General features: G+C 39.1%; 1 protein-coding gene across 3 annotated transcripts in view; it reads left to right on the top strand.

Moving 5' to 3' along the window:
• The first annotated feature begins 523 nt into the window (after positions 1-523).
• The window catches only part of LOC147184600 (vesicle-fusing ATPase), a 47,136-nt gene continuing 34,339 nt past the window's right edge, over positions 524-13,320 (top strand). Inside the window, exon 1 of one of the 3 annotated variants that reach the window (XM_086069437.1) lies at positions 524-660. In XM_086069437.1, coding sequence (XP_085925563.1) covers positions 649-660 — 12 coding nt within the window. In that variant the 5' untranslated portion in view covers positions 524-648. The remainder of the gene's footprint in view (positions 661-13,320) is intronic. The other 2 variants (XM_086069418.1, XM_086069427.1) reach the window with 2 other exon arrangements.

Below are 13,320 nucleotides of genomic sequence, written 5' to 3'. Positions count from 1 at the left end.
AATTTTGTTATGACATTTAAACTATTAGCAACGAGGCATATTTAATATATAAATAAACAATGACACTTTGAGAGACACATGGACGAGTGTTGAAACCGTGTTGCTGTCCATGGTGCTGATAGAGGCTCTGTCTCTGATAGCGGAAACATCATGCAAAAACCTTCATAAATATATTCAAAGTGAATTAAAAAATAATTTTTAAAAATGACACGTCACCACAAATGTATTGTCAATGGCTGGATTAACCATGCGCATTATGTTATCATTTACATTTCCTGTTCTATACATTTCTAAATGAAGTCTGCTTAAATCATACCATTCTTAGCCAATGTAGTGTTTTTCGTTACACGCTCTTCGAATACACGTTATTTTGTGTTATTTATTTATTTATTTACTGTACGCATTTGATGAGCACACGTGAGTGTGTCGGCACGTCATACAAACCCCTCCAGTAGGCTGGACCAGAACACGTGAACTAATGTGACACATCCCAGTGTGCTAGCTTCCGGTTATTTCAGCCAATCAGAGAAGAGTGCGTTACGCCTTATAAAGCCATCTGCTGTCAAGCCTCCCTGCTTATGTCCCACTGTCCTATGATCCTGTTCCGACTACTACTACTGCATCCCTGATCCACCACAAACCGTGAAGATGGCGGCCAAGGTAAGAAAAACTAACATTATATTGTTATATATGGCGTTTTTAGACGAACACACGCTCCCTGTTTTGTATCCAGATAAAATGGGCTGCAAAATGTCGGACTATAGCTCGATGGCTAGGACTATCTTGAATGGAGCCAGCCGAATGTCATTGCGAGTGTTATTTGTATTTATTTATTTAATTTGCCTTGATGCTGCAGCCTCGCACGCGTTCGCCACGCGTGTATAACCAGTCAAAAAGGAGCAGAGCCCAGTCAAATCAAGAGTGTGGCTGCTTAATCCCGGGAGTTGCTTGCCCTTGAGCCGACGCTGCTGCGCAAAAAGCGGTCACTGAATATAAACTCCCCTTCGATTGGCGGCGTGTCTAAAATGACGGTATACATCATTCTAATGTGTGTACCTCGATGTGTCATGTGTTGGGATCCCAGCCCCTGTAGTACTGAAGTGGCAGTATGGTTTAGACAATTCATTCTGCAGTCTTTTTATGCGCACAATCATGAAACGAATTTGAGGGGTGGCACTGCATAGACTAAAGGCCATGTTTATCTAATGTTCTGTCCGGTAACATAATAGCTTTCGACACAACCTGTGTGTATTCACAGTAGTGTATTATTATTGCATGGTGGTTGTTTTTATTATGGACTAACTGCATGGTTGGTTCTGACGCTGTACTGCAAAAAGCTCACGTTTACTTCTGTATTTTTGGGGTTTTATTGGTCTGCGTGAAATATTTTGGTTAGGTCCACTCTCTTCAACATAACAGTATGGTGAGGTTCTGGTTTCAAATCTCGGCTCCGAATTTGCAAGTTCTTACAGTGTTTGTGCGGGTTTTCTACAGGTACTCCATATTTCTCCCAGTGCCCCACATTACAAAATTACACCTCTTAGGTTCATTGAAGACTCTAAATTGTCCTAAGTTGTAAATGTAAGTGTGAATGATTGCTAGTTTGTCTGTATACTGTATGTGCCCTGTGATTGACTGGCAACCAGTCTAGTGTGTATCCCACCTCTAGGGTTAGTGTATACCTGTATACTATATGTGTATATAACATATATAATATAGACTATACACACATTTTTCTTTTATAACCTTTCTCTGATAATTGCCACTGGGTTTACTTTTACTTCCTCATTGTGAGGCAATATGTCCATTTCAACCTAACTTATATGGTTGGTTTCCTGCCCTTTAAAGGATTAGTGGCCTTCCCTCTGATGATTCATTGTCATTCACCAACGTATGTGAGGTTTTCAAAACCTGCTAGGCATCAAATGAGTCTGAGAGACTGTGCATCCTTTCTGTTTCACACAAATTGCTAATAGTGTTAGCATTGCACTGCAAATTTGTGTGCCTGTTATGGTTTTGTAAAATTACACACGAAACATGACAATTCTGCCAGTACATTAGATCACTTCCACTTGCTGCATGCTTGCACACATGAGAAACAATGACATTTATAAGTTAACTTGTTGTCATCACACATAAAAAGCACAGACATCCCTACTTGTCTTAATGTTATGAATAAGTCTTGTTGAAATGATAATAACACAATTACATACATATTTAAGTTAAGACAGGGAGGGTTATCATTCTTCCTGCCGAACATAACAAGACTGCAGCAGCAGCAACAATTTGCTGTGTCACGGCAACCTGACAGCTTGGTCTAACGATAACGTGAAGCACATTTGGTGCAGCATGTGCTCATCTGTAAGGGCTTGGGCATTGGAGTCATATAGTTGAAACAAAAAAAAGTGTAAAATGAAGCATACTTACCAGTAGAGGTGGAACAATGTAAGTACATGTTTCCTTTGTGAAAAACCTCTATCTGCTTGGAATCACTCACAAGCTTGGCCAATGTATAATGTCAAAATGTCAACAGGACAGCTTCAAGACATAACACCAACACAGTGATTGATACTTTCACTAAAACATGGATTTACAGTGCTCAGCATATATGAGTACACCCCCTTTAAAATTTAAAGATTTTATTCAATGTCTCAATGAACATAATGACAATTTCCCAAATTTTGACAATATCAGAAGGCGGCCGTTTTTTCTACTTTCTGTCGAGTGAAAATGACATCACAGTTGCTCAGGTCTCAGGTAACAACCAATCACAGCTAATCTTAAGAAAACAGGTGAGCTGTGATTGGTCAACCTGAGCCCTGGGCATCTGTGATGTAATCTTCAGTCGATAGCAAGTGGCAAAATGGCCGCCCCCTGAGATGGATAAAAATGGCTGGATTTTGCTGTATAACTCATATTCCACAAATGTAATATTAATCAGAATGTCATGTTTAGACTAGTGAGACCACATATAACATATTATTGTCAAGAAATGTTTAAGGTTGACTTCCACTTTAACTTACAACATTACCAGCTACTGCCTTCCGGCAGGAGATTCAGGACCCCCAGAACCAGGCTGAACCGCTACAAGAACTCATTCCTGCCGACATCCATCAAACTGCTTAACAACCGACATTAACTCAGTACAATAGATATATGGTGCAATGTTGTATGTGTGGAATATATGCAGCCGTGCTGTACATACTCATGTATATATATATATATATATATATATATTTAGGAGTGTGTGTGTGTATATGGGTGTGTGCAGTCTTCATGTATGTACTTCTCTACACATGTATACTTCTGTGAAGATTTCTTATTGCTGCACTTCTTATTTAACTTAAATTTTATCTCTTTCTATTCTGTTGTTTCTTCCTTACTGTAACTGCAGCTGGACGGAGTCCAGGAAAAAGTTACCCACGGGGAAAATAAAAGTATATCGTATCGTATTAAAGTAAGGTTGATAATAGAATGCAGAGGTTACAAAATCCTTAGTGTAATCAAATTAACTAATGCGAAAACATTTATGCATCCCACAAGAAAAACAACTATGTCTAGTATTTTCGATGACCTCCATGACTTTTACGGACAGTAACATGTCTGCCAGGCCTGGAATTAACAAGTTGTCAGTCTTTTTCTCTGGGTCTACTTATTTGTGCAAAATGCACTTTGATACATTTAATTTAAAAATGACTTTTTTTGGGTACTAATTCACAAATCTTGATTGCAATCAATGGCCCACATTTGTGGAAGTATTTTGTAGTATAGTATCCCATAAAAAAATCTTATTCTAAAAGGAAACTAAAGGTGTTCTTACAAACTAACACACTCATGTTGAGCACTTTCATAGGAATATGTCTTTTAATTATTCTTGATTAGTGGCAGTAGGTTATTTATGATCACTTTCACAGATGCCTTTAAGCCCCCCAAAAAAGGTCAAACATTTGAAAGCAAAACCAAGGAGTAAAATATCTGATCTGAGACATCTATTCACATTTGCATTTCAACTGAATTGCAATTATATCTTTTAGCACAGATCTGTGCTAAGTGCCACGCTGAAAAGAAAAGGTTGCTATTGTAACAAGAGTTCTATATATTCTAATATTTGTTTCAGTACTTTATACTAAAACTGTAACTTGACAAGACCCTCAGTAGCTCTCATCTTAATGCAGGTATATGCTTATGTACATAGTAAATTCTGTAGTGTAAATTTGACTCTATTAGAGTCAATTTAGACTATATTTAGATAGAGACCAAATAGACTCAGTTTCATAGTAAACTAAGATTTACACTAGGAAGACCGTAAAATAAAAAAAATAAAACTCACTCAAGGGTTAAGGTTTGAACTCACAACCTTCTGCTTGGCAGACTGCCACACTACCACCTGAGCTATGCCTCTCCTACTCTTTGCATTTTCACTGAGAGACCAAAGATCGCTTTTGATCTGTTGGAGTTAGAAAGATTCAATGCAATCATGGAATGAGCTGCAGCTGACATGAGCGATACACTAACAGAAAGCAGGAGCTGTGCGGCTCAGGGAGTAGGACGGCTGTCTCCCATGCTAAAGGTTGTGAGTTTGTTCCTACCTTGAGTCACTTTTATTTTTTATTTCTTCCAATTCTATATTTTACTGGCTTGTGTAAATATTACTCTAAAACTTAGTCCATTTGGTCCCTATCTAAATAGTCAAATTGGCGCTACAGAATTTACTGTGTATATATTCTAATTTTCGTCGCGTACCATTTGAAAAATTATTCTGAAAATCTTATTTATGCGCATTTATGTAAATAGAACTTAGCTCATACCTTTCATAGTGTATATGTTTGTAGAAAAAGATGACAGTCATCCAGTGTGAGTCGAAATGGCTAGCAGCCACCGCGGACACACACAAGCACTAACACACGCAGAGTGGCACACATACACACGCACACACCCACTTGCATCCCCCACTCTGATTTCTTACGTGCTGTTGCTGGGCATACTGTGGCTGGTCAGTCTTTCACTCAAACATTTCCACTGATGGCACATTTTCAAAGAAAAGTATAATGCAAGTCAATTGCTTTTATACATTGATCTGTAGTCTATATTCAATTATGGTCATGAAAGCCGCTCATATTGTTGATAAATGCAATTTTCTGCATGCTAAAAATGATTACAATGATTGCTCTTGGTTTGTAATTATGATAGTGATGATGATGACGATGAATAAAGTGATGATGATAATAATGAAATGTTTTGAGGAAAATTAAATGACTTAATAGTAGTTAATATTGATAACATGTTACACAGAGTATAGTGTATTTCAAGAGTTACTCTTACTCTTATTGTATATAAAAACACTATATAATTACACTACTCACAAACAGTTAGGGATATTTGGCTTTTAGGTGAAATTTCAGGACAAGACTAAAATGCATTGAAACCTTTACAGGTGAACTTAATGTGACCTTTTCTAAGCTTTTGAATGCACACGTTCAAGTGTTAAATGTTTGTATGTTGCTGTTCTCTAACGAGGAGTTTAACGGCAAAATTCACAACAGGTGTTTGATCCTTGAATCGACCTATAAATGTCCTGGTTCAATTAGAGCTGGTGTTTAAACAGTTGTCCTCCTCAGGCTGTTCACATTTTGACATCATGAGTCCAAGACACCTAACAACGGATCAACAGTACCTTGCCATTGTGATGCTTGAAACAGGATGTTCTCATACGAAAGTGGCCACTGAGCTTAGAGTGTCATCAGCAGGTTGCTACAGAGATACAGAGAGACTGGAAGAGTCACAGAAAGATGTAGAAGTGGACGTCTTTTGGCCACATCCCATGTTGATGACCGCTGCATTGTGAACAATGCCCTGAGAAACCGGATGATGAATGCCACTCAATTTAGGCACGTTTTGGGTGCCCCTCACCTCCCTTAGTGTCACATCAGACCATTCGAAATTGTTTACATCAGCGTGGTCTGCGTGCTAGACGACCTGCAAGGGTGCTGACCACACCACCAGACACCGGCGTCATCGTCTTGCATGGGTTAGGGTCCAGGAGCATTTACGCTGGACCAGTGGGCCTCAGTGCTGTTCTCTGATGACAGTCGATTCATGTTGAGCAGAAATGATGGCCGCCAACAATATTAGAGAGCGATATGCATCAGCCACTGTTGTCACCAGGTGAGCTTTTGGTGGTGGCGGTGTTACAGTGTGGGCAGGTGTGTCCAGTCGGTACAGAACTGCCCTACGCTTTGTGAATGGTACAGTGACAAGCCCATACTACCTGAATAACATCTTTAATCCACTGATTGTGCCCCTTCATGAACAACACAGGCCCAATTTCACCTTCATGGACGACAACGCTCCAGCTCATGGAGGTGGCATCATCAGGGAACGGCTGTTGGAGACTGGTGTACTTCAAATGGCACTTTCTCCGGACCTGAATCTTATTGAGAAGCTGCCGAATCAGCTGAGTCGCCATGCAGAGGCTGAAAACTTCAATGACCTGAGGGCTGCCCTTCAAGAAGAGTGGGATGCCATGCCTCAGCAGACAATGAGTCGACTTGTGAACAGCATGAGACGTCGTTGTCAAGCTGTAATTGATGCTCAAGGGCACATGACCAGTTATTGAGACGTTTACATTTTTGGTTGTGGTGTACCCACCATTGTTGTTAACTTTTTTTTTCCAATCAATTGCTTGAGATGAGGAAACCATCAGTGCATCCTTCTACTTAAATGTCCTGCTTTCATGATATGATATCACTTAAGTGTGAACTTGACATTTTCCATAAATTTCACCAGAAAGCCAAATATCCCCAACTTTTTGTGAGTAGTGTATATGCAAATATTTGTAAAATCAGCTTATAGCATACTCTGATATCCAATTTGGATATGTGGGTTCAACTCTCTAGTCTCTACATCTATCCATATAGCCCTGTATGGAGTTGAAAGAAAGTATAAGAGTAAAGTATTGATAATAAATGTTGAAATGAGGCAATGCAAACATGTTTGCAATTTTTTAAAAATGTTTTCTGAGATACAGGGCAGACACTATGATGTCACAGTTTTTCTTTAGCTGTTTATGGATTAAATGCAGAAATCTAAATACTACTCATCACTCACTCAAAATATTCAGGTTTACTTAAGTTTTCTTGCCCAAACAACAAAACTGACCTTAACCCTGAGCCTCAGACATGATGCATGGGCTAGACCCATGCATGTATGCAGTCGGCAGCAAATACTGACACGTTGGCACAATTCTTGTATTTTAGAATGGATTTGTAATGAAACTAACAACTGCAGACATTCAGCATACAGTTTGTATGTACTGTATGCCTTTCACTTTTTAGGGACCAAAAGTAATTTAGCAAATTAACAAACATTAATCTACCTTTCTTTTTCTAATAACACTTGGTTGCAAATCCTTTCGCAGTCAATTAAAGTCTGCAAAGTATAGACCTCACCAAATGCTGGATTTCAACCCTGGTGATGTTCTGCCAGGCCTCTTCTGCAGCCGTCTTCAGTTTCTGCTATTCCCTTCAGTTTTGTCTTCAGCAAGTGAAATGCATGCTCAATGGATTCAGATCCGGTGATTGACTTAGCCATTGCATAACATTCCACTTTTTTGCCTTCAAAAATTATTTGATTGTTTCCCCAATATGCTTCTTGTGATTGTCCATCTGCACTGTGAAGCGCCGTCTATTACGTTCTGAAGCATTTGGCTGAATATGAGCATATAATATCTCCTGAAATACTTCACAATTCATCCTGCTTCTTTTGTCAGCAGTTACATCATCAGTAAATACAAGCAAACCAGTTCCACTGGTAGCCATACATGTTGACCTGGCTGTGGAACAGCTGAGCAAGCAATTGTCTCATTACTTTTGGTCCTCTAAAACATATACAGACTGTTGTCATTCCTACACCATTCACCTCATTTGGATGTATAGTACTGTATATCCCCTTAAATAAACGCTGAAAGTCTGCAGTTAAGGCACATCTTGTTTCATTTCAAATCTATTTTGGTTGTCATGTATCAGGCCAAAAATGTGAGAGTTGTGTCCCAATATTTTTTAATCTGACTATAATTGGTGTGTGCAAAATGTTATCGGTGGCTTTTCTGGTGTTTCTCTGTCCCTAAAACCCAGAATATTGACTTAACACCTTCATAACCTGGTTCAGGAACTCACACAAAAATACTAGGCTAAGTTTAGATAGGCGGTTATGTATAGACAAAGGGCTTGATTGCCAATAGGCATTTTTGTTAGTGATACCAAAGACCCAAATGTCAAATGCACACCACTGCAAAGTAGAGGATGTCCAAAATATGCTTACTTAAGGAAGTCTTGACTTGTGGTTGTAAATAACAGTTGAACATTAGTCTCCCTGTTGCAAAATCTGCCGCTCCTTGGGGGAGCCTTTACATCATCTTTCCAAGGCTGGCTTTCTCGGAATAATACATTTCCTCCGCAGGTAGAAATCTGTCCATACAGAAGTAACCACTTTTGCCTTTAGAAATAAATGGACAAGCACAGTAATACTAATAACTAAATTTGCTACAAGGAAGCCTATAAATCAGGTTTCAAATTTGATGTAATTCAGGAAAAAAAACATCAATGAATAGTTTCTTGTTTGTCTGTTTATACCCTAAGCATTTGTAATATTAAGTCCTCCGTCTAAAACTGTTATTGATGTTTAAATGGTTGATAATCAGTGTAGTCCACAGGCATTTTAAGGTGACTGAGGATGTTGGTCAAATTGTAGCTGTAGTGCTGTTTGCATTAAGTCCACCAGGCTCACCGCCCGTATGGCCAACATAAACCAACAGATTAGAGGAAAGTAAAGCACCCCAAAGGCATGTAAACACTACAAAGGGTTAAGAGTAGTCTTAGTCTGTAATGATGTACTTACATAGAATTTACCATGCTGCTCAGTACAAATTATCAGCAAAATGATCCATCCGTTTTCTGTTCTGCTTACTGGGGTCAGAGTCTGACCTGGAGCCTATCCCATCTAACAATTGAAATAATTATTACTAGTATACATGTTATGTTGGTTTTTGTGATAGGGGATAATTGAAAAATGTCATACTTTATTATGCCATCCCCAGCATGTACATTCTCAAAGATCTCACATAGATAAAATGATGCTGGTGTTACAGGTGGACATCTAGTTGTAAATTCCAACTAAATGTGAGTGCTGACAGATAAAGGTACAATGAATGACAAAAAAACAACCCAGAAGGTTCAATTGTGTGGCCCCTCAGCCATCAGCGAGGGCTTTGTTAAGTGGATTACTAGTGCGTGTCCGCTGTTGCTTGCACATCTTGTTGCCCAGAGACTGAATGTAGGCCAGTGTTGGGGAGTGATAACAGTGATAATGAATTCAGCCTCACCTGCCTCTTGTCAACCTTCCTCAGCTTGATCTGATGGCATCAAGGAAAATCTACAATTAATGTGATCCCAGAAGTACAGTAATTCTGTGCAAATTGTGTGCTGCAGCATATATGCAGGCTGCGAACGTGCCAGTGTCAGTGGGACGCTTCCCTCATAAATTTCAAATTGTCTTCCTCAGCTCCGGTGTTGGTTTGTTTCACCACCCACTCAATCAATTTTATGGCCAAGAGAGGAATTGTGGAATCTTCATACGTTGAGGATGCTGCTGTTGGCTACACGGAACAAGCACATCTCTTGCCCCAAGCAACAAATACACTTACTTTTATTGTTCTTTGCAAAACTTGGACTTGATTGCTCTGCTTGTATTCTTGAAATGTTGTGCTTGTTCCATCGGTGCAGCCAGTTACATCTTGAGTACTCTATATGGAAGCATAAACATGTAAAAACCATTAAGTGATCTTCTTTAGCATCTTCATTATGGTCCTGGGTGAGTTTGAGCCTATCACAGGTGACATATAGACAAACAACCACTCATATTCATATTAATTGACAATTTATATATAGTTTTGGATCAACCTAACATATGTACACTAGCTAGTAGCTACATGTATTTGGAATGCCTTACTAGAAGCATGTAGTGGGTGTACTAGTGCGCCCTACACACAAATGGCTTACAGTAGTGGAAAACATCACTAGTCATTGATACTAATGCTTTCATTTCCATCATTGGGAGTCTGCAGGATGAAGATAACTTCATCGGCAAGGGAATGTGACATTTTAGCAGCATGACAGTGTGTAATGTGGCAATTAAATGAACTAAGATAAATGTGACATGGTACCGAGTTGCATTCTGGCTTCCGTAAACAAGCAACACAAACTGATTACAGTCGTCTCTCTGTCATGAATCAAGCATATTAAAAATGTTTTTATTTTACCATAACATTCTAATATAACCTTAATCAATAAACAGAAGCTGGCTGACAGTGGCAGTTTTAAATCTCCATGATTACGTCTATCTGCAAATTGTTTTCAATAGATAGCCTCTGTAAAAAAATACAAAAATTAAAAAATTTGCTTGTAATTAGTTATTGGCCTCTTAAATATATATATTTTTGTTGGTTTATTACAAAAATTTATTTAGTTTATAAAAGTTGCAATAATGAATAATATTTACAATGTGCGCTGAATAATTTTCAGAGCAACTGTACTGTAACTCCACACAAGAGAATAATTTATTTTAATTTTTTTGTAGTACTGTGTCTTTGACGTGGTGGGACCCTTTACAATGAAAATGTTGAAAAATGTGTACCTAGCCAAACTGCACTACTTGGTGAAAACAACTTTGCAGTCTCTTGCTTACTTCCCTAAACACTGCTGGCATTCAACACTTGTGAATATCAAAAAACACGGAACCTCACTAATTTACGCCACAACACCGTATCATATTGAAGTTGCAGGGATAGTTTTAAGGGACTGGTAGCAGTTGCTGTTTTATGTTTAATCTTCTGTGCAGCATTTTGTTAGAACTGTGGCTTTTGTTAAAGTGCACTATAAATAAAGTTGGGTTGAATTCAGGCCTTGGGCTAGTTAAGGCTACCATCAGCCCATTTTGTGTAGGTTGCAGCCAATTAGGCACCCCATTTTGTCACAATTGCTTTACAAGTTCAACTCATTATTGAACAATCAATTTGGCAGAATTGATTAGAGATAATCAATGGACTGATTGATTACTATACCCATTCTTAGTTGACTGAATTTGTGGCATTTCTGCTGACAGGCCGATTTCTCACAGGCATTGATGTTTCTTTGCTTGTTACTTTTTGGACCTTTTAAGTTAGACCGGTTTTCCTTTGCCTTTTTTCACAATTTACAACAGTTTCCTCCTGTCTGTGTCATGATTTCATTGAAATGCTCCAAGGATGTCCTAGATGTGAGCCAGAGTTCCCCTCGCCCCATACACTACTGGGCCAATGGCAAGTACTGCTGACGTTTAGTAAATTCAAGAATGCTTGCTCACAGACAACTTTTTTCTAAAGAGACAGATTCATTATTTTTAATTATATTGTCTTCTAGCTTTGTTTTTGTCTTTTGTTCTGTTTTCGTCTAGTGTTTAACTGTTTTCTTTTAGGGTTTAACTGTTTTTATTGAGTTGTTACTAGGTCTTTAGCTCCAGTGTTACCTCATGGGGAGCCTCCCCACTGGGAGGGATGGCTGGTCTCCTGCGGGTGGGCGGCCGGGGGCCCCTTGTCCCTAGGGGCTATGGCGCGCTTCACTTTGTGTGGGGCGGGCCGCGGTCAATCAGGGATCTCTGGGATGACATTGCTCCCTGTGGTGGTTGGTAGTCATCCCTCTCAGTGTGGATGAGCTCCTCCTGGATGCCTTTCCTGACGGGGTTTTTCTGTGCCCTGCCACGTTGTGGTTTGTGTGTGTGTGTGTTCTTGTTTTTTGACATAGTGGGGCCAAAAGTTCTCAATGAATGCTTTTGGCAGCTTGCAAGCTGGGTCGATTTTTTAAATATGTTTTAATCAATAAGGTCATCATTGAAGTGAGTGAGTGAGTGAATGTGTTTGCAAACTAGAGCTATAACTATATTTAGACAGCCCGTTTGCTAGCGAGCTGCAGCAACACTCAAAAGTAACACACTGTTTTCACTCACAAACAATACCACATTAGAGCACACAATCACCAAGGAGACAAATCGAGGACAAATAGAATGGAGACAGACACAAACAAACCCGTGTACATACTTGTGCTTTTGTGCTTCTTTGTTTCTGACAAGAAGCTGTTGGTATGTTTGGTCTTATCAAATGCAATCTGATGGAGTTCTGCCCTAATTTCCCATCCAGTGCTCTCATTTATCCAACTAAAGATTGTGAAAAGCATACAATTTTAGTACAAATATGTAAGGCCAGTTTTGTAAATACATTTTATTTTTGAAGGAGATACAGATCATTTCTGCAGCCACAGTCACGTCAAATAAACTACCAACAAATAAGGCACGCAATGATGAACAAGGGTAAGACAAACATCAATATTAAAATATATTGCATTGTCATCTCTTACGGAACAGTATTGATACATCAGCAAACATTATTAATTTGTTGCTTTTTCCTGCGAGAGCTCAATATTGTTCATTCGGTAATCTTACCGATTCTACATGTCATCATCATTGCTCTCTCTTTTTTTTCTTCGCTTTTTTTTGTATGTGCGTGTGTGTGTGCATATGTGCGTGCGTGTGAGTGTGTGCTCATTAATTCACCTAAAACCTATTAAAAAAACCATACCGTTCACCTAAACCGAATACTTCAGAATCCAGCTGAAATCGTGAAATTGTCAGGAGACCCGAGGAAGGATCAAAGAAAAGAAAGAAAAGTGAAATCCAGCACCGACCAGACATCACCTAATACACATCGGGTTACCAACCAGAATCTTTCACCAACCCCAGAAACATCTAAATTCCAAAGAATTAGGGAGCCCTCAAGAGACCAAAGAAAAGACTGAGGAAAGGAAGGAAGGATAGATGAAGCAGAGTGAGATCCGCAGACATCAGCTTCAACCGATTCAACGACCAGAGGAAGAAGCAGATTTTGTTAGAATTTCGATAGATGCTGGTGTGTTGGATCTGGCATGCATGAAAACCTCCACCAAAGAGGGTAGCCAAATAAGACTACATATTATGTATTCCACACAGAACTACAAAAACAGACTGAACAAAACTAACGGAACAACTATCTAAATTGTTTTTATTTTTTATTTTTATTTTTTTAAAGAGCTCAGTATTGTTCATTCGGTAATGTCATCATAGTTGCTCTTTTGTTTTGTTTTTGTATGTGGGTGAGTATGTGTATGTGCGTGCGTGCGTGCGTGCGTGCGTGCGTGCGTGTGTGTATTCGTTAGTTCACCAAAAACCTATAAAAAAAAAACCTAACACCGCCATCAG

The sequence above is a fragment of the Leptonotus elevatus genome, chromosome 1 (genome assembly GCF_054856555.1).
Source record: "Leptonotus elevatus isolate MCC_2025b chromosome 1, RoL_Lele_1.0, whole genome shotgun sequence".
Classification (NCBI taxonomy): Eukaryota; Metazoa; Chordata; class Actinopteri; order Syngnathiformes; family Syngnathidae; genus Leptonotus; species Leptonotus elevatus.
The sequence above is the reverse complement of the archived record's forward strand: the minus strand, read 5'-3'. Positions and strand labels throughout refer to the sequence as shown.